The sequence below is a fragment of the Lampetra planeri genome, chromosome 16 (genome assembly GCF_965212315.1).
Source record: "Lampetra planeri chromosome 16, kcLamPlan1.2.h2, whole genome shotgun sequence".
Classification (NCBI taxonomy): Eukaryota; Metazoa; Chordata; class Hyperoartia; order Petromyzontiformes; family Petromyzontidae; genus Lampetra; species Lampetra planeri.
In genome coordinates, this window is record NC_136122.1 from 13,354,554 (window position 1) to 13,375,131 (window position 20,578).

At 53.2% G+C, this 20,578-nt stretch overlaps 1 protein-coding gene across 9 annotated transcripts in view; it reads right to left on the reverse strand.

Annotated features, from left to right (window-relative positions):
- The window catches only part of LOC144723085 (liprin-beta-1-like), a 67,429-nt gene that overhangs the window by 35,607 nt on the left and 11,244 nt on the right, over positions 1-20,578 (reverse strand). Inside the window, exon 1 of one of the 9 annotated variants that reach the window (XM_078601669.1) lies at positions 14,658-14,820. The exons of 6 other annotated variants lie outside the window; for them this stretch is intronic. In XM_078601669.1, the coding sequence (XP_078457795.1) occupies positions 14,658-14,801 (144 nt within the window). In that variant the 5' untranslated portion in view covers positions 14,802-14,820. Of the gene's footprint in view, positions 1-8,327; positions 8,827-14,657; positions 14,821-20,578 lie in introns of those variants that run through there. 2 more of the 9 variants (XM_078601670.1, XM_078601671.1) reach the window with 2 other exon arrangements.

Genomic DNA, 20,578 nt, shown 5'->3' on the forward strand with positions numbered 1-20,578 from the left:
CAGTTCACTAACCATTCAGATTAACACAACACCCGCCATTCACGACTAAGTGGCAAGTGACGTTACAACGGCGCTTTTGCCAGGCTAGGTGCACTCCCGAGGCCACGTGAAGTGTCGAAGGCTCGCTGACAAGAGGTCACGGGACAGACCCAGGTGCCATGTATTGACTGACTGAGACGACTGACAGATGCACCACCTGTGTCCCCTGCTGTGCCAACTTGCTACATTTCAGCAGCCCGGCTAACACACACACAGATTAACGCGCACCACACACACCACACGTGGGATTCTGTTGGGGGGTTCATTTATTGAGAAAGGGTCGTGGCTCCTCGTGGCGAGGAGTCAGCCTTTTTCCGGCGCTGACTCAACAAAAAGGAAGTTATCGCGTTTCATTAACAGCTTTTATTTGAGACTGCATAACAATGGCAAAGTGGGGGCGAGATAGAGACATCACCTGGGCCACACAGACTCAGCTCAGCTCAGAAACCAACTCTAGTGCAGATTACAGGACACTTTCAACGATAATTTGAGAAAATAACTCAATTGGAATACACAAAGCACAACCATCGCCTCCCTCCTGCGAAAACTCGCTCATGACTCACTTGAGTCACAACAACAACAATCCACTGAATCATTGAGTCACAACAGCCGTCGTTCGCCATTAAGCGACGGTGGCGTCACCACGGCGCTTGTGCCAGGCTAGGTGCACTTTGAGGCGACGTGAAGTGTCGAATGCTCGCTTGGCAGGAGGTCACGGGACAGACCCAGCAGGTGTCATGGATTGACTGACTCAGATGACTGATGCACCACCTGGTCAAAATCTTAAATGTTGATGTAACGTAAACTCATTTTTTTTACCATAAAAAGGTCCACTGAGCTATGTAGCTCGCTTTCAGAAGCGGTATGGCAAACAAATGATAGCTAAACGAAGTTGCTTATCACGTGGAAATGTATAGCAGCCAAATACTCTAAACGCGTGTCTCCAAACTTGGAGAGAAAAACCAAGAGGACCCTGAGAAAAACCTACGCGACCACGGGGAGAGAGACACACAAACTCAAAATATTGGACAGGAGTCTGGGTCGGGATCGAACCCACGACCTCCTGTATACCAGGCGAGGTAGTTAACATTAGTGTGCAATCCCCTCCCAACCCCCATTCCTCCACAACCAATACCATCAGGTCCGGGAAAGTCGCTAAGAGCAGCAACACGACGTCATTGTAAGGATTCATTCACATTGGATCGACTTGTCTACGTGAGAGTTCTCACGCGCACTCGTTACTGCTGGCAGCGCGAACGCATTCGTACCTTCAACCTCAGTTGGAAAGCTTCAATAAAGGCCGTTATCATTGTTGTTATTATAATGAAATATATATAACCACATGACGGCATGGGTTGGTGCAGTGGTAACAGTCGTGCCTCACAGCCAGCAAGTGCCTGGGTTCAATCCCCGACTCGGGCGTCTTTCTGTCTGGAGTTTTGTATGTTCTCCAATCTGTTCTGTGTGGGTTTCCTACGGGACCTCCCATAGCTAAAAAAAAACACACACATACACAAATAAAAAACAAAAATCCCTTGTATAGCCTCAACAGACTGGTGGGGCAAGTGCTGTTAGCGAGCACCTATGAAGGCAGTCAAGGCACACGAGGGGGTGGGTGGCCAACACCACGCCCGGTCGCCTTTGTCTCCCCAGTGGCGATGTTTACACATCACACCAGGCAGTCATGTGAGGCTGAGTCGACCTAGGGGAGGCCCAGGACCGCTCCCCACACAGACACACGCACAGACACAAAGACACACATACACAGATAGACACAAACAATGGTATTGGCCAAAAGACGTCCATTCCAATACTGGACTTCACCTGAAAATGATTGCAATTTGTATCGCACACAGCAACAACAAACATCTCCTGCGAAACTTGGCAGGGACCCTACTGCAAAAACAAATATATGAGGCTTTTCCTGCGTGAACAAGTGGAGTGATTAAAAAATACGACTTCAACTATTTTTTATTTTACCACGGAAGGCCCACTGAGCCCACTGAGCCCACTGAGCTACGTGGCTCTTTTTCAGAAGCGACCTTTCTATCACAAATGAGAGTTCAACGAAGTGGCTTATCATATGGACATTTATTGCAGTCAAATACCTTAAATGTGAAGTAAGAAACCAGTAGACCCGGAGAAAAATGAACGCGACCACGGGGGGAGAGAGAGAGAGACACGCAAACTCCAAATATACAGCAGCAGGCGTCAGGGTCGGGATGGAACCCACGACTACCTGCATACCACGCGAGGTAGTTAATCATAATAACAACAGCGCCACTAAGTGGCAGTGACGCCACCAACGTGCCGCGTGTGTGCACGGCGAGGCCGTCACGAGAAGCGCGAGCGAAGGTTCGCCGCCGCCAGGAGGTGACTGGACAGACCCCCTGGGCACGGCACGGGTCGTCCGGCCAGAGGTGGCCGGGCACGTTGCACCACCACCTGCAGGTGCCCGCTGCTGTGCCGGCCGGGGGTGTTCACTCACTCGAGAGTCAGATTCGTGCCAACGTCTAAATCCGAAAAACAAAAGTCGGTCGTATTTCCACGTGCCCACAGCCACCACCACCAGCAGCAGCAGCAGCTCCTTCCCCCGCACTCTGCGCAGGGGGGGGGGGGGTCGGCCCTTGCCACCAGCCCAGCGAACTTCACTAATACTCAGAGGGGCACGGGCACTTTCGCCGATAAGACATCGTCAGTGCGAGGGCCGCCACACAGTCGACACCATTGGGGGTTGACAGCAGCACGATGTTGATGATGGGGTGTTGTTACTCTGTGTGTATTGTCGGGGGGCCGCACTTTAGGGGCCGCACTAAAGTCCACCAGGGGTTACCAGCGCCCCCCCCCCCCCGCGGGCATGGCAGCGAGGACCACTGCTGCACCAAACGCTTTCGGAAACACAGGAAGTTGGCAGCCCACTCCGTGTCCGTTCTGCTCAACAGCGGAGACTCCGCATCGCGAGCCCGCGTCGCCACAGTGGACGTGTTGTGCGTGATTGTGTCCCACCACCCACGCCGAGTGGGGTGGGGTGGGGGGGGAGGTCACAGAACGTCGATTGTCGTGAACGAGCGATAAATTTACGAACGACGAGGCCAGTGAAGTGGCCCCCTCGCCCTGGAACAGCGCCAGGGTCCGGCCAGCCGATGTCCCACGCCCGTGTCCCATGCAACGCTGTGAATTAGTTTATTTATTTATTTTAAAAGAATCCAGTGGAAAATAAATCCCTTCCAGAAGAGGAGTTTGTGTGTAACAAAGTGTGACATTAAGAGCCAGATTCGCATCTTGGCAACGTGGCCCGAAACGCATTGCGGCTCAGCGATTTGGGCCGCTCCGTTCGTGATGTGACGGAGACTTCGGTGAATTATTTTATTTTAGTTGGCTAAAAAAAAACATCGGGCGGAAATGCATTGGGCTCATTTCAGTTTTTCTTATTCTCTTTGTTTAAAAAACCCCCGAAACAAACCCCAAGTACGTTCTTGACTGTACTTCACCCGTGAAGGCCACAGCTCGGCCTTGCGAGATGCCGTGCCGAGTTTATTATTTACATTTTCACTGGAACAGAGAGAGAGAGACGGGGGGGAGAGAGGTGGAGTCGGGGGGGGGGGCGAGGGGGGTGGGTGGGGGCGGTGGTTGTTGTTGTGGCTCACGGTCAACCCCGCAGGGGCTGTTAAATTTAAACTCGGCGCGTGGTCGTGGTGGTGGAACAGTGGGGTCCGCGGGGAGAAGTGCGGAGACTGTGAGAGGGAATCACAGCTGAAGAGAGGGGGGGGGGTAGCAGGGATTTGTGGGGGAAGCGAGTGTGCGACAGAGAGAGTGAGGGAGCGTGCACGGGTGGGGGAGAGAGAGAGAGAGACGGGTCTGCCGATCCAACTATGGGAGTGTGCCGGAGAGTTTGGGGGTGGGTGGTGGTGGTGGGGGGGTGGTGTCGAGAGTTTGGGATCGCTCGCAGCAGGGATTGTTGAAGAGATGCCCCAGAGCCGCGTGCCTGCGTGTGTGAGCATGCACGCGCTCGCACGCTCACGCGCTCACGCGCACGTGCGAGCGCGTGAGCGCGTGCGCACGTGCACGCGCGCGTGAGCGTGAGCGGGCACGCGTGAGTGTACGCGTGTTTGGGAGCGTCGGTTCACACGTGGCAACTGCAAGGGTCTCTCTTTTTTTCTCTCTCCTCCCCTTGTGTGTGTCTTTCTCTCTTGCCCTGCTCGCTAACTCGTTCGTTCGTCTGTCCATCCGCACTTTTTTGTAGGGTGGGGGGGACATGGGACATGGGGGATGGGAGGCAGCTTTGTGCCAGGAACAAGCGGAAAGAGACTTGTGCTAAAACTGTGGAGGCCCCCGTGATGTCAGGCCGCAAGCATGCGATCCCCAAGGAACGTGGCCCCCTATATAAAAAAAATTGGCGGCAGAAGGTGTCCCAGAGACGGCGGGATGAGAGCGGGGTGCCATGGCAAGCCAGGAAGGGCTCCTCCATCCCTCCCCCGTGAATTTCGCAAAGAAACTCGGAAGCCGAGACATTTGGCGTTCGTAAGATTTCTGAACGTCAGCCAAATCAAGATAAGTGGAACAGGTTTCCCCGAATGGCAAAGACCGGTTGCGAGTTCTTGGCGGATGTAATATATTATCATGATGTAATATATTATTTGCTCAGCAAAAGCTTCGCTTAGTTTAAATGGTATTTTACAACAGGGCGCGGGATTACGATGTTTGACCGATTCCGTATGAATGAGTGTCTGGCCTCATGTCGGCAGGAGAGCAGAGTACCTGGCGAAAACCCATTGCATACGAGGCGGTAACAATAACATCTTCGTACAGGTCGATTCAATAATCCATTGCTGTACCGTCATCTCCAGACCACCTTGAAAAGCCCGAAGCCTATAACACCCGATGCTCCCAAGTAGTCGACCATTCACGCACTGCTTGCCAGGCTCAAAACCGCCGAAGCTTCCCAGATCTGACGAGATTGGGCGATGCGCGGGACGAGTCACTCGTCGTGCGATGGGTACGAGGGTTAATGCTCAAACTTCACACAGATGGGTAACCAGTTACTCGGAGCAAGATTCGGAGAGGTTGAGTGCTCCTAGACTGGACCAGTTACGACCAAGAAAACCCTCATGGCAGGTATTAATAATAATACATTTACATTTGTAAAGTGACGAATTTAATGCGTAAATTGCAATGCGCCACCGTGTATGGAAAGCAGGAAATAGACAACCTATAGGGTACACGGCCAGGACTAGAGGGTGTTAAAGGCCACCTTTAAAGAGGCGAGTTTTCCAGACAGACTCAAATAGCTGTAAAGACTCTGATCGTCATATCAGCAAAGGCAAAGCGTCGTTCCAAACCTTGGGAGCTGCACTGCTAACAGCCCCGTCAGCCCAGGAACAGGGCCTTGACCTCCGCGTCCTCAGAAGACGGCAATCCAAGGATCTCGGGGGACTTCGATGGTGACCCTCAACATCGCCGTCACCTTCCAGGGCCACACCTGCAACACCTGGCGGCAAGGCTCTGGTGATCGTCACCCACCCAACTACTAACCAGGCGCTGCGCCTACTCGGCTTCTGAGATTTCACGAGTTCGGGTGTATATATATAATCAGGTATATACAGGTTGCTTCAAAAAAATGTTAACACTTACATGGGACTATCGTTTTTAATGGAAAAAGAATAGATACTATACTGTAGTATGAAAACAAATGCATGTTAATAGCTTCAAAAAGTCAAAGAGCCTCCGCTTGCTCGCCATCATTGTCAACGCATGCCTGGAATCTTCTCCAGGTAGTCTCCAGTGCCCAGATGGCACATTTCTCGTGGTATTGTTGCAAATTCTCAGAAGTGTTAAAAACATTTTTGTTGAAGCACCCTGTCTATTGGGCGTGTGTTATGAGTCGACGTTGGGCTATTCGCGACTTCACGGAACAACACCGAGAGGAAGAAGAAGATCCCTCGCGTTCAGGTTGATCAGAGGTGTGTGGAGAGAGCGTCTTACGGTGGAGCTTAACGGACGAAGAGCAAAGCTGGGGAGACAAAGACAGAGGTGCTACCGCACGGGTATTAGCGGTTGTCTTGCATAGCACAGGGAAGCGAAAAAGCTCCCGGCACAGGGAGCGAAACGTCGGACAACGCGCCGAACGACGACACGCGTCACGAGCCGTAAACACGTCCGGAGAGCTCTAAACAGAGAGATTTAGTGAGAGAATCCAGCTAATGGAATGGTCTCCACATGGACGAGAAGGCCCCAGGAGAACGGTCTGGGAAAGATTTGAATACATGGCTGTGAACTTTTCACCTAAGGACGGCGCGATGGATTTATTCACTGATTGAAGGACATTCGGCGGCGGTTCTGAGCATCGGTCTCATCCAGCACTGGAAAAGTTAAAAGTCAAAGTGATTTCTTTATTTGAGCACTGCAGTGGTGCTCATATACTGTTTTGAGCCTTAAGTCAGTGGTGGGAATTCCACCTACCTATGATGGGACAACCACTGTCGCCTTCCCCACAGAGTGGTACTCATCGTTTCACGCGCAGTGACATGGTGGGCTGAGTCAACCCCTCACCCTAACCAGGATTTGTCATCTGTGAACAGCTCACCCTGACCGGGCCGGGCAATGGGTTTTATTTTAATAAATTATCGTGTTTTTGTATTATTCGTTGCTGTAACGTTCTTACCCGACTCTACTGGACATCTGTGCAAACGTGCTTTATAACTCATCGGATTCCTTCGGGATAAACAAATATTCCGATTCTGAAACGTGGGTTGGTCCAAGTGAATGGCTTTAAAAAGTCGAATGGAGGCGAGTGCGTGGCTGAGAGATCGGAATAGTGAGCCAGCAATTGCTCGGAGCCCGAGGTTGAATCCGAGTTGGAGTAACCCGTGATTAATCCAGGTTCTCAGAGACAGATTAAGCTTAGACCATAAATGTAGTGGTTAGTGGTCTCAGCTTCGTCACCAGTGACTTCACAAAAAAACAACAACGATCCATTACATTGATTCATTTCTGCAATTAATTAGCGAACTTCTAGCTCTGAGAATAAAAAAACCCCATCAGTTTGACGGCCATGCGACGAACTCACAACAGAGCGTGGGGGTGAGTGCACCCCCTACTGGTCACGTGCAGCACTCCACAGACAACCGTCCCGTGTGGGCATCTCTGAAACGGCTGCCCCCTCTAAGGCACGGGGGGCGGGGGGGTCATCCTCTGTTCACTGCGCTCTGTGAGATTTCCGAATGGATTATTTCGCCGCACGACTTGATTGGCGATGACACAATTGGAATACATTCTAGATTTGAAGCTTTCGTGACTGCAAGGATTCATATTGTTAGGTTTTTTCGGTAAAGTCACAGCCACGACAGCTGTATCACGTAAATGAGAGATTACAAGAGCTACCACTCCGTATATATAATGGTTGAAGAGGGGAAGGGCCAAGTACGGCACACTTTTTAAAAAGTGTGCCGTACTTGGCCCACGGAAAGTTGCAAGTTCCACCTGAAGACGGAAGCTTGTGTTGCCTCCGAAACGTCGTGATTTTTATTTTACTTTTATTAATTTATTATTTTTACCTACGTGACTTTACCGAAAAAACCTAAGAATTGGAATACATGTTTATAGTTTTCAAACTTTTGTTTCAGATTTTCTTTTTTAAGGACTGCTTTGCAGCCTGGACCGATGGCCAAAAATACGCTAATAGTTCAGTGGGCTTTAGCTGGCAAGATAACAAAAACATTGTTTCGTATTATTTGTAGATTTATTTTTTAAGTGTTGTTTTGTTTACTTTCCTGTACTTTGCACTCCTGACGTGTTAAGTATTGTTTGTTGTTGCATTGTTCTAACCGCCCCTACTGGACATTTGTGAAAAAGAGCTTCATTGCTCATCGGATTCCTGCAGTATGAATACAGATTCTCATATAAAGTGTGTGCATGTTACGTCACACAATTAATATTCAAAGGACATGCTCCACCAAACTCTGGGCGTGCGCGTGCGAGTGTGTGCGACCGTGTGTGCGAGTGACCTCCACAGTCAAAACAACACGGGAAGTTGCAAGTCCCATAGACGGAGGGAGATCAAAGGGCCCTGCTCGGAATAAGAACGACACAATGCGGGCACTGTACACGCGCGCGGACTCCGTGCGTGAATGGCAGGTCGTCCAATTGCTCGGCAACGGAGGAGCGGTGAATGGCTTGGAACGTTCTTTTCACTTTAAAAAAGACAAAAAATACTTTTTTTAAAAAAGGTTGTAGTCAAGAGAAAGATTCAAATTGAAGAGAGAATAAAAAGGAAAAAAAAAACCGCTTACCCTCTTGTGGAGCCAAGGCAAGCGTGTGCACAGCTCATTCTCCAAATCCATCCCGCTAGGACAAGTCCATGCTCACATCCACGTGGGCCTCGCTTGGCGATGCAGGAGAGGCAGCAGCAGCAAGCCAGCGAGAAACTTCAGGAGGCAAAGCACGCGAGGGCAGAACGACTCCACCGCGAGGCTTGCGGTAGGGCAGGGAAGGGAGGGCAGGACAGGGGGCAGTGCGGGGGCAGCGGGAAAAAACCCCAACGTGAAGTAACGACGACGGCGGCCGAGTTGTCGAAAGTCGAGTCAAGGAGAAGGGCGCGCGCGAAGTGGGGCGAGAACCGCGCCAGCGTCACGGCCAAAGAGCGAAGCGGCAGCGGCAGCAGCAGCAGCAGCGGCTCCCCGCTCCGGACCGCCCCGGACTCCCCCTCGGCTGCTGAAACCAATTATGGAGACGTCACAGCGGAGGGCGGATGACTTTTCTCAACTACACACACACGCGCGCGCGCACACACGCACACACACGTGCACGAACACACACGCGCGCGCACACACACGCACACACACACGAACAGACGAACGCGCCGACGCAAAATGCCTCTCTCACCCCCCAGGGCAACGTCACCCGCACGGCGAGGAGCTCCGCACCACAACACAACCTCGGCCCCCAGCCCAACCCCACCGCCACCACTCCCGCACCACCGCCGCCACCACCACGCTAACAGAGGCGCACATGAACAAACACTCCCCCAGCGCCCCCCCCTCCACACTCTCGTCTATTTCCTGCCCCTTGCCCCCCGACACGTCCTGACCCCTTTCTCTCCCTGTCCAAATTAAACAGTCGCACACAAAGACAAAGATTCCCCGTACAGCCTTTAAACAGACTGTTGAGGCAAGTGCTGTTAGCGAGCACCTATGAAGGCCTGCACGGCACACGAGGGGGTGGATGGCCAACACCACGCCCGGCCGCCTTTGTCTCCCCAGTGGCGATGTTTACACAGCGCACCAGGTACTCATTTGGTGCTGAGTCGATCTAGGGGAGACCCAGGAGCGGTTCAGATAATCGTCACTGGTGTTGCCCGTGAGCGAGAATCGAACTCGGGTGGCCGGGTTCGAAGCGCTGCGTAGCGCTAACCGCTACCCTACCGCTCCCCACGCACACGCGGGCACACACACACGGGCAGAGAGGGAGGGAGATAAAACACACACACACACTCGGTGGTGTTTACACGACACGGACAACGACGCACGCCTGGGAATGAGTGACCCCGTGGCTCGCCCGCTCTGAGCGTGGGAGCCCCGGGGAAGTCACCGCTGCCGACAGCGCCCAGAGCTCTCCGCACACGCGTCTGGCACATGTGCGTGTGTGCGTGTGTGGTCGACTCAGCCTCAAATGAGTACCTGGTGCCGAGTGTAAACATCGCTACTGGGGAGACAAAGGCGGCCGGGCGTGGTGCAGGACACCCACCCCCTCGTGTGCCGTGCCGGCTTGTATTAGGTGCTTACTACTCGCTAACATCACTTGCCCCAAAAGCATGTCAATGGCTATACTGGAGATCTTTGTGTCTCTGTGTGTGCGTGTGTGCCCAGGGCAAACGGCTCAAGATGTAGGAGCCACAGAATGGGAACGAGACCGAGACGAGGAATCCGCGGGCCCGTTTTGTGCGACGCACGCGCCGGGGGTGGAAGGGAGGGGCGGGGGGGGGGCCCATCGGGAATTAAGGCGGGGAGGAGACGGAGGGGGAAGTGCATTCGACATAACTCGAAATGCGTCCGAGTCAGAATTTGTCCCGTTAAATGGGCCACTCTCCAGACTCTCCAAGCCACGTCAATCGTCGCCGGTTTGCGTGGAATCAGCGGCGCGGGGGATAAAAAAAGAATCTCCCCCCGCAGGCGAAACGATGGGAAGGAAGCCCAGAACCGGCGCGGCGAAGTAAATTGTCCACGACCTTTGGCCCCTGAAACTCCACTCAGTTCGGGAGGGAAACCACCGACGGAGAAAACCCCACGCGCGTGCGAGGGGCCACAGCTGGAACACGTGGAAGCGCACACGAAGAGAGTCTCACAACCGTTAACAACGCGGCTTCTTCCAATGTAAACGTGTCCGTGTATTTTTTTTGAGTCACAGTTTTTTTTCCCAATACGAAATTGCGTCTCGGTGACGGACGCTACTGGTATCGTGCGTTGCGATTTACGTGACGTTGATTTCTCGACTCGACCCCGCAAGGGAGAGATTTTTTTGGGGGGGGGAGGGAGGGGGAGGTGGCATGTGGGGGGTTACGATGATGATTACGATGATGGCGAACATAACGACGATGATTCCCTGAACTTCTGCGGAGCGGTCCTGATTGTATTCAAACCCGAGCGGATGATGAGCGTGAGGAATGAGGATGATATCCTCTGGGCGTGGGGGGGGGGCGGGCAGCGCGGGGAATGTGCGATGGGGAGGAGAGACAAAAGTGGGCAGGGGGAGAAGAAACAAGGGCTCGCCACGCACCGCAAACTCCAACTCGAATGACTCAACGCTTACGGGAAGCGGGGAGAATCGAGCAGATGCGGGTCACGGGGCATCAAAAGGAGACCAGAGCGTGAGTCCGCATGACCATTACTAACAATACAACGGCAGTACAATGACGATGCGATGACAATACAAATACAATAACACACTTTTGTACTTGCGCCATCCTTCCAGTGCTACTGTGATGATGCTTTGCAATCGTCCCCAGGTTGCCAGGTTCACAGCGGAGTGTGCTAACCGCTGCGCCACTGCTCCCTACACCACACTGAACTAGCTTATTTTATATTCTTGGTTCTTTCGGTCAAGTCCCGTAGAAGGGAAATAATAAAATAATAAAAATTGTAATAAAAAAATTAATTATCACGACGATTCGATTGCAACACAAGCAATCATCATCAGGTGTGAAAACCACTTTTGTCAAATTTTCTTGCCGTGATTATCACACCCGATGATGATTGCTTGTGTTGCAATCGAAACGTCGTGAGAATTTTATTGCTTTATTTTTATTATTGTATTGTTTTCCCTTATACGTGTCTTTACCGAAAGAACCAAGAATACGAATCCCTGCAGTCACGAAAGCTCTAAATCGAAATTTAGCTTATTTTACTTTACCAGGTAAGGCCCACCGAGCTGGAGAGCTTTTTTTTCAGAAGCGACCTGGCTATCAAATGATAGATCGACGAAGTGGCACGGTTCTAAATGTGGAGGGGAAAACCCGGCTGTTGGGGCAAGGGCGGTTAACGAGCGACTATGAAGGCCACCTCAACACAACACGAGGGGGGTGGCGTCGTGGCTGTAGTACCATGCCAGGCCGCATTTGTCTCCCCAGGTGCCGATGTTTACACACCGCGCCAGGTGCTCATTTGAAGCAGAGTCGCCCTGTGGGAGGGCCCGGGACCGGTTCAAATAGTCGCCACTATTATTAGTGGTCGTGAGCGAGAATCGAACTCGGCTCGCAGGTTTTGCAGCGCAACGCGCTAACCACCGCGCCACCGCTCCCTACACCACACGCACGCGTGCGCGCTTGTGAATGACGTCAAATTTCCGAGATAAACTCGGAGAGAAGGTGACGTTTAAAGAATGATTTGAACCTTGTGGCGGGACTCCGGGGTCCGGAATAAACGGAAGTAAAAAATAAAAATCTAAATCATAGAAGCGATATTTATTTATTTATTTATTTCTGGAGACTCCGTCCCACCGCGCACATAAATGCCGCGACCCACCTGGCGCGAATCATTCTGTTGCCGTGTCGTCCTCGCTGCGTTTGGACGACACGGCAACATAATTCGCAGAATAAACTAAACTCTGAAACTTTAATTAGCGCATCGTGTAGAGCTCGTCGAGAGGAATAGATTGCCGTGTCGTTCGCCCTCAACAGACATAAAATGACGTCCGAACGTAGTTGATGCGAGAGCCGGGGGCTTATGGGACCCCGGGGTCCCGCCATCAGGTTCAGTTGTCACCCCGCGTCTGTCCAAGACTTCTTTCGAATTGGCGAAGCGACGCACTCGCTCACCGCCAAGTGCTGAGCAGCAGCACCGCTATCAGCCCTGCCCCCCCCCCTTGCCCCCCACTAACCATCCAGAGTCATTCGTACCGAACAATCGAGGGGCGGGGGGTATCCCCCGGCCAGCGCGAGCATCGCATTCCACGTCTGATTTATGTCACGCAATCCGACAGCGCCCGTGACAGTTTGTGGTGTGGCTGGCGGTGGTTGAAGCTGTTGCTGTGGTGAGCGGTGACACAGCGGGTTAGCGCGACGCGACTTAGCGCACAGCGAGTTAGCGCACAGCGAGTTAGCGTGTGGGCGTGCACATGACACAAAGATCCCCTGTGTAGCCTCCACGGACTGTAGAGGCAAGTGCACACGAACAGCTGGGCGATCAGCACCCCCATGCGCTGTTAACACACCGCACCAGGTACTCGCGGTTAAGGCTGAGTCTACCTAGGGGGAGGCCGCAATATCTGCTCCGATATTCGCCACTTAAGTTAGCCGTGGCCCGGAATCGAACCCAGGTTGGCGGGTACGCGTAGCGGCAGTGAATGCACCCACTTCACGTACCAAGCAAATGCTGACTCTGGGAGTTCCTGCTGCTGTGTGTATATATATTTGGTATATAAATATATATATCTAATGTGTTGTTGCGCCGTCACAATGTTGTGCGCGTGTTGATGTTACACGTGCCAGAGCAGCCTCTACGATGTGCTGGGGGAGGGGAGAGGAGTGGGTGGGAGGGGAGGGACACATTTGTAAATGGGTATGTGGGGGGGGGGGTTACAGTGCAATTTGATTAGCGAAGCTTTACCAGCCCCCCCCCCCCCCGATGATTTTATCCGAATGTTTGCGACGCGCGGGAGGAGAGGGCGAGAGCCGATGGGCAGCGTGGACACGCGTTTGCCGTCGGAGCGGATCGCGGGCACCACAGTGGTGATGGTGGTGGTGGTGACGACGTCACCTGTTCCACACTCGACGTGAGGTTTAAATGAAAACAACACAAGGCCGTCAAAGTTACATCCCTTGGAGCAGATGACTTGGCGATGATGCCCCGCTGCACGGTCGACAAAAACAAACTCAACAACCACGCACGCGTCAATGGCACAGCCTTGAACACACGAGTGCTGTTGGTGTGTTACGATGAAGGGGCCATCGCCCGATACGGCATGGTGAGGCCTTCATCCAGCAGTGGATTGGGAATGAATGAGCTCGCTGTGTGTGTGTGTGAAGGGAGCTCACTGAGAGCATACCGTTTGGGGTTTTTGTTGTAAATTAAACAGCGACGTTGCGTTGGCAGCGGTGCACAAGCGCATCAGCAAGACAGATAACTCAACACTTGAGTCCTTATGACACCGCGTGTGTGCGGCCGTAAGAGGAAAACTAAAATATATCACAGGCGACGTTTCGGGCAGTGGACCTTCCTCGTAGCACGTGGATATAGAGAGAGAGTGGAAAATATTTATTAGAAAAGGTTGCTTGTGTGGCGATCGAAACGTCGTGATCTATCATTTATTTTTCTACCTTCGTGACTTTACCAAAAGAACCAAAGAGTATGGATTCCTGCAGTCGCGAAAGCTTCAAATCAAGAATGAATACTGTAGTTAGAGAATAGTAGATAGAGTACCAAGTCAACCCTTTAAATAATCTAAAAGTATTTACTAGTAGATAAACTAGTTCAGTGAAAGTAAAATTATAATTCTAAAATGCATCGCGACGGCATATCATTCTCCACCCCAGCTCTTCCACCCGTAACTAAGTAAAAATAATCATCAGATTGTGTGGGAAGTAGTCGTCTGCTCTGCACGAGCGAATGTAAAAAACACACATCACCTTGGTAATGCACATAGGAAGTCAGCCCAAAAGGGCTTGAGGATCATTCCAGTATTGCTTGACACACAATCGATGTTTTAAAAGTAACTGGAGACACGTGAAGTCCTCCTTTTAAAAAGCTGCAAAGACTGCAATGTTCAATTTCATGGCAAGTCGGAGATATGTCCTGCTGAAATGAGCACCCGTCTCAAGGCTCAGTGATGGAAATCTCCACATTACTCTGACAGGAGCTCGTCTATCCATGGGGGTAGCCACTGTTGACCCCCCCACAAAGAGCTAAAGCCCCCCTCCCCTCCCCAAAGGGATGATGATGATGATGGGCTGAGTCAACCGCCCCCACCAGAGATTGAACTCCGTGTCGTCCTAGAGGCTCTACCGCTGAGACCGCCTGGCCGGTCGGGGCAACTCCTCGAATACGCAGCCGAGGTCACCAGCAGCACCAGCAGCAGCAGCAGCAGCGGCAGGGTCAGCGAGCTCCAGAGTGGACACAGCGCGCACTCACCCGCCCGCCCGCTCGACTCAGCTCCACGGAGCCGGCAGCGACAACGGCAGCGACAACGGCAGCATCGCCGCTTCGTCCACCACCGCCCCTGGTGACGAGACTGGCGCACGGGGGACTCAGCAGCTGCTGCTGCTGCTGCTGCATTCACAGAAAAACGCCGGCGTCTGTAACCGAACCCGGTTGGTTGAATTAGCGCCGCCGGAGGGGAACGATGTAGGAGCCCCCCCCCCACCCCGTCGGCCCCAGCCCGCCCACCCCGAGCTCCCAGCCCCTCCACTTCACCGCCCCCCCCGTCGCGATTTATCGGGGCACCAATTCCACCGTCGGTGAGGCTTAACGAAACCCAGATGACTCGGTGAAGCTTTTATATTAAGGGGCACCACGTACCACTACAAAGACAAAGGTCACCCGTGTGGCCTTAACCGACTGTTGGGGCAAGTGCTGTTAGCGAGCACCTATATGAAGGCCGGCACGGCACACGAGGGGGTGGGTGGCCAGCACCACGCTCGGTCGCCTTTGTCTCCCCGGTAGCGATGTTTACACAGCGCACCAGCAACTCGTCTGAGGCTGAGTCGGCCTAAGGGAGGTCCATGTCCAATCCAGATAATCCTTACTGGCGTTGACCGTGAGCGGGAGTCGAACTCGGGTCGACGGGATCGTAGCGCAGCGCGCTAACCGCGACACGACCACGCCCCACGACTACCAGCAGTAGCGAATGGCTTCGACAGGGGCCCACTTCAGCCGCGAGATGCCACTGTATGTGCACAAACTAAAGTCGATTCTTGAATGAAATTGTGACCCACTCCCAACATAAAACAAATCAATCGATTAAATCCCAAGGAGATGACATTGTTACAAAGATCCCCCCCTCCTCGTGTAGCCTTCACCAGGATTTTGGGGCAAGTGCTGTTTAGCGAACACCTGCGAACAATGTTTACACCGCTATCCCCTCCACACCCCCCCCTCCCTATGATTTCCTATCGCCTCGCCCAACCCCCCGCGTCAGTTGTCATATCTGCACCAACAAGGACTCGACACACGCAGCGCCTTGCGGAGTCGCCGCCACCCATTGCCGGCAATGGAGATGGAGCCCAGCGGGAGCCCAGCTGCGTTCGCCGCTCGTTGTTGCAGAGGTTCAGCGGTTCGAACCCAGCGGGCCGCCCTGATTAATACGTCCTGCTGCTGCTGTGCTGTATTAACCGCAATCAAGATCGGTGGCAGCTGTCGCCTGGTCCACTCACAACAAACCACGTGGGCATAGAAACGCCGCCGAGCAAACTTCCCCGCAGCACGAAAGAGAGGAAGTGTCTGTTGAAGCCTTTGGGTCGCTGTCTGGGTCTATATGTTTATAAGTCGATGGCTCTCTATGCAAGTGTGTGGATCACTATAAGACGGTGGATTGCTTTGTAAGTCTCTATGTAGAGCTATGGTTCTCGATGTTAAGCATGTGGATATCTACGTGAGTGTATAGGTTTATATGCAAGTCTATGTGTCTCTACGCGAGTCTATGGGTCTCTATCCAAGTCTCTACGTGAGTCTATGGGTCTCGGTGTAAATCTATGAATCGATCTGCGAGTCATAGCACTGTATACATCTCAGAGGGACACCACTGCTCGTTCGAAAGATTCGCCGGTAGAATTCCAGATATCTCACGACGGCTCCATCCTTGAGCTCACCCACCAACCCCCCCCAACCCCACACCGGCTTACAAACATCGGGCATCAACCCCCACGCCACACGAAAGGCGACACCGATTAGAGACGCACATCTCTCGCTGTCGCACATTCGCCAACTGCTTCCTTCCTTAGATAAACAAGCAAAGATCCCCCGTATAGCCTTAACAAGCTGCGGGGGGCAAGTGCTGTTAGCGAGCACCTATGAAAGCCGGAACGGCACACGAGGGGGTTGGTGGCCAGCACCACGCCCGGCCGTCTTTGTCTCCCTAGTGGCGATGCTTTTTTAATGCACCGCACCAGGTACTCATTTACGACCGAGTCCACCTAGGGGAGGCCCAGGACCGGCTCAGATAATCGTCGCTGATGTTGGCCGTGAACGCAAATCGAACTCGGGTGGCCAAGTTCGTAGCGCAGCGTAGCGCTCACCGCTGCGACACTACCGCTCCAAACAAACACTCGCGCGCGCGCACGATGATAGCCAACAGGGTGACGATCTCCACCCCCAGCGCGCGTTCCAACAGCGACTTGGACGACTGCGAGCTCTCACCAAGAGCGGACGGCACCCTTCGTCCGCGTCGAACACCGCGTCGGGGCTGCGTTTGAGCAAATGTCGTCGCGAGCGCCGCGGAGGACGATGCCGACCGACTGTCGCTGCGAGTATTTTAAACGCTCCAAAATACGCGTCGGACAAAACTGCGCCGTGCGTTTCCTGTTTGCATTTCTCTCGGTTTCTTATCGCGGCCGGGCGCTGTGCTGCGACTGGCACGACTGGTTGAGCCGGCAAGAGCCCACGTCCGCCCCCCCCCCGCAGTTTAACCCACGTGCCCCCCCCCCCACTCTCACCCACGTGTCCCCCCCCCTACTCTCAGCCCACGTCCAACCCCCCCCCCCCCCCTACAGTCTCACCCACATCTAAGCCCCCACGCTGCCAGCGGCGGGCGCTTGGGCAATGAGCATCACGCAGGGCCCCAAGCAGCTGAAGGGGATTCACAAAAAACTAAGTTGCGGATGATTATAATTGACTTATTTATCTGTCTGACTAAACTATATAAACATTTTTTATTGTACCAGGTAAATCCCACCGAGCGATGTAGCTCAACGAAGTGGCTTATCGTATGTATCGCAGCCAAATATTCTAAACTCGTGATGTTATTCTAAATATGGGAGAGGAAAACCGGAGGAGCCGGAAGAAAAATCCACGGGGAGAGAGACATGCACACTCCAAATACACAGTCGGCGTCGGGATCGAACCCAGGGCCACCTGCATAGCAAGCGAGGGAGTTGACATCTCCTCGCCACCGTGGCGCCCTTTCCAGGAGAGGCACATTCAGTCATCGGACTCATCCTCAGGCGGGTGCTGCTACTTTGGCATTTTATTTGCGAGATGACACTCAGCCAATGAATTTCGGGGTGTGTTTATTATTAATATTGTTCACGGGGGGAGGACACCGGAGCAGAAACCCCACGCCTTGCGCGAGGGGGCAACGCTCTATCCCCGTACAGATGGAAACAGATGGCGATTAGTCCCCTTGCTCTACCGCCTTCTGCTGTCAAAGTCAGGGGTAAGGCCCCTCCTCCTCGACTCCCACAACATCTGTGCGCGATCCACAAACCCTCGCCGCTGCCTCCAGTGTTTGATGACATCCAGCCACGTGCAGCGTGGCCACCACCGCTCAGCGATGCACCAATAACAATCAACGCGAAATGAGAGCCTAATAAACACAAGAGGTTAATAAGGGAAGTGGTGGGGGGGGGGAGGGATTCTGCCCCCCACTCGCTTCCCCTCGGTGACTTCCGTCAGTGCTTGACTCCGGAACAAAAACTTTGGCCAAGTTTAAGAGACAGCGCCACGACCACCATCACCACCCAGAGCTGGGAGCGAACCTTGGGGACTTTTTGATGCGCGGGAGGCTTCCCAACGCGTCGCTCTTGGCTCCATCCGCCGGTTCCCGGTAGCGACGCGCGGCTTTCGCAGGGAATCCATCAGAACCTCACGCCACCCCCTCCGCGCCGGTTAGTGCCTTGCGGCAGTTTGGCTCGTCGGAAAATAAAGCCTCACTCTGATCGCTGCACTATGCAAAACTATGCAAAGTGGCTTTCATGCGTTACACCTTTGCTTGCATTTGCGATTTAAATGTGATCTGAATAAGGGCTCAGTAGAAGATAAAGGCACAGCCCTGCAATTGCGTTCTCACGCCACTGCTGGCGGAAGGACCTCCACTGGGAAGGATGCTAAATGACGTGGGGGTCGGAGGAGATCCACGTGGCACCCCGAGGTGAACGGAAATGAGGTCGGACACGCAGATTTACCGGGGCCTGCCAACCATCATGGACGGTCCTTAATGATCGTGAGCAGAGGGTCACAGACCCCGAAAGCATGAAGAATAACCCAAAGCCGCGGCCTATTAACCAGGGCAATATACGACACACACACTAACACGTGTACAAACTGCACGACACGCACACATATACAAAGACAGACCCCCCGTATAGCGTTAACAGAATGCTGGGGCAAGTGCTGTTAGCGGGAACCTATCAAGGCCGGCACGGCACACGGAGGGTAGTGTGTGGCCGCCTTTGTCTCTCTGGTGGCGACGTTTCCACACCGCACGGGCTACTTGTTTCATTCTGGTTCGACCCAGGGAAGGCACAGGACAGGTTCAGATAATCGTTACTGGTGTGTTGGTATATTAAACACATACACACACGTGTTGCTGTATTACACACATGTAGGATTGGACGGTGAGCGGGACTCGAATTCGGAGCGCCGGGTTCGAAGCGCAGCGCGCTAACCACTGCGCCACCGCTCCCCACACAGACAAACACGTTCGGCTTCACTTTGCATGCCTGGCCAGGAATGCCCGCATGCCCTCCAGTGACGTCACGCACTCGCACAGACATGCGCACACACACACACTGCAATGCTATTGGTGAAATAAAAACATTGCAGTCATTTACAACGTAACACATTGTCTTTGACGTGGCCTTATCTAAGCAAAGCCAGTGTTTAAATATTCACTTTTAAGAGTTAATAACTTTGTTTATGAATGCTTCCCACTGTCCTTAGTGAGCGGACCAGTGCAGCAGCATCCACAGTTGTACTGTACTTCTATACTCACTTGCTTTCACCAACCCACGCTGACCAGTGTGGTGAAGTATGGTCAAAGAACGCTCACGGCCCGTACAGCCGCGTGAGGAGGCCCTCATCCAGCAGTGGATTGACAGACGCCTGTGAGACAAGGTCTCTATCATCACTCCATATTTTACGAAAACGCCGCTAGGCTTGCTTGAAGTATAGGGATTTCCGGCGTAAGGCACTACCACTGGAACCCAGGGCATCAGTGTCTCTAACACGGCCATTATGAACTCACTGAGAGAGAGACACCCAGATCCAGGGCTGGAATCCTGAACCCACGGTTTAATATCCATACCAATGTAATATAATTGTAATTTGCACTTTATGTGAATGGGAAGTTAATAGTAGCTATTGAGTAACAGACGCATTGGCACAGACTGCACGCATACGGTTCTAGAACAATGGGGGCATTGAGAGAAAGAGAGAGAAACTCGCACGCGTGGGCACTCCACAAATCAGAGTGGAGCTGTCCCAGTGCTAACCTCACTTACACCCACCCACCCCTCACTCACACACTCACACCCACCCCTCACTCACTCACACACACCCACCCCTCACTTACACACTCACTCACACACTCACTCACACCCACCACTCACTCACACCCACCCACCACTCACTCACACCCACCCACCACTCACTCACTCACACTCACCCCTCATTCACTCACTCACCCACTCACCCACTCATTCACACTCACACACACCCACCACTCACTCACCCACACACTCACACTCACCGCTCACTCACACACTCACACCCACCCCTCACTCACATCCACCCCTCACCTCACTCACACCCACCCACCCACCCCTCACACACTCACACCCACCCACCCTTCACCGCCACCCACCCCTCACCTTACTCACTCACACCCACCCACCCTTCACCGCCACCCAGACACGCGTCCAAATCGATTCCAGCTGCCGCCACCGCCACCCCTCCCCCCATGGTAGTTGGAGGAGTCGGGTGTGCCACCTATTCCAGAAGAGACCAAACCCCGGAGATGTAAACTAATTGACAACATACAACAACAACAATCAATGCACAGAATCATCACCACCCCCTAGGTCCACTCCGCCCAGACGCACGCCGGACTGTCTCCAGTT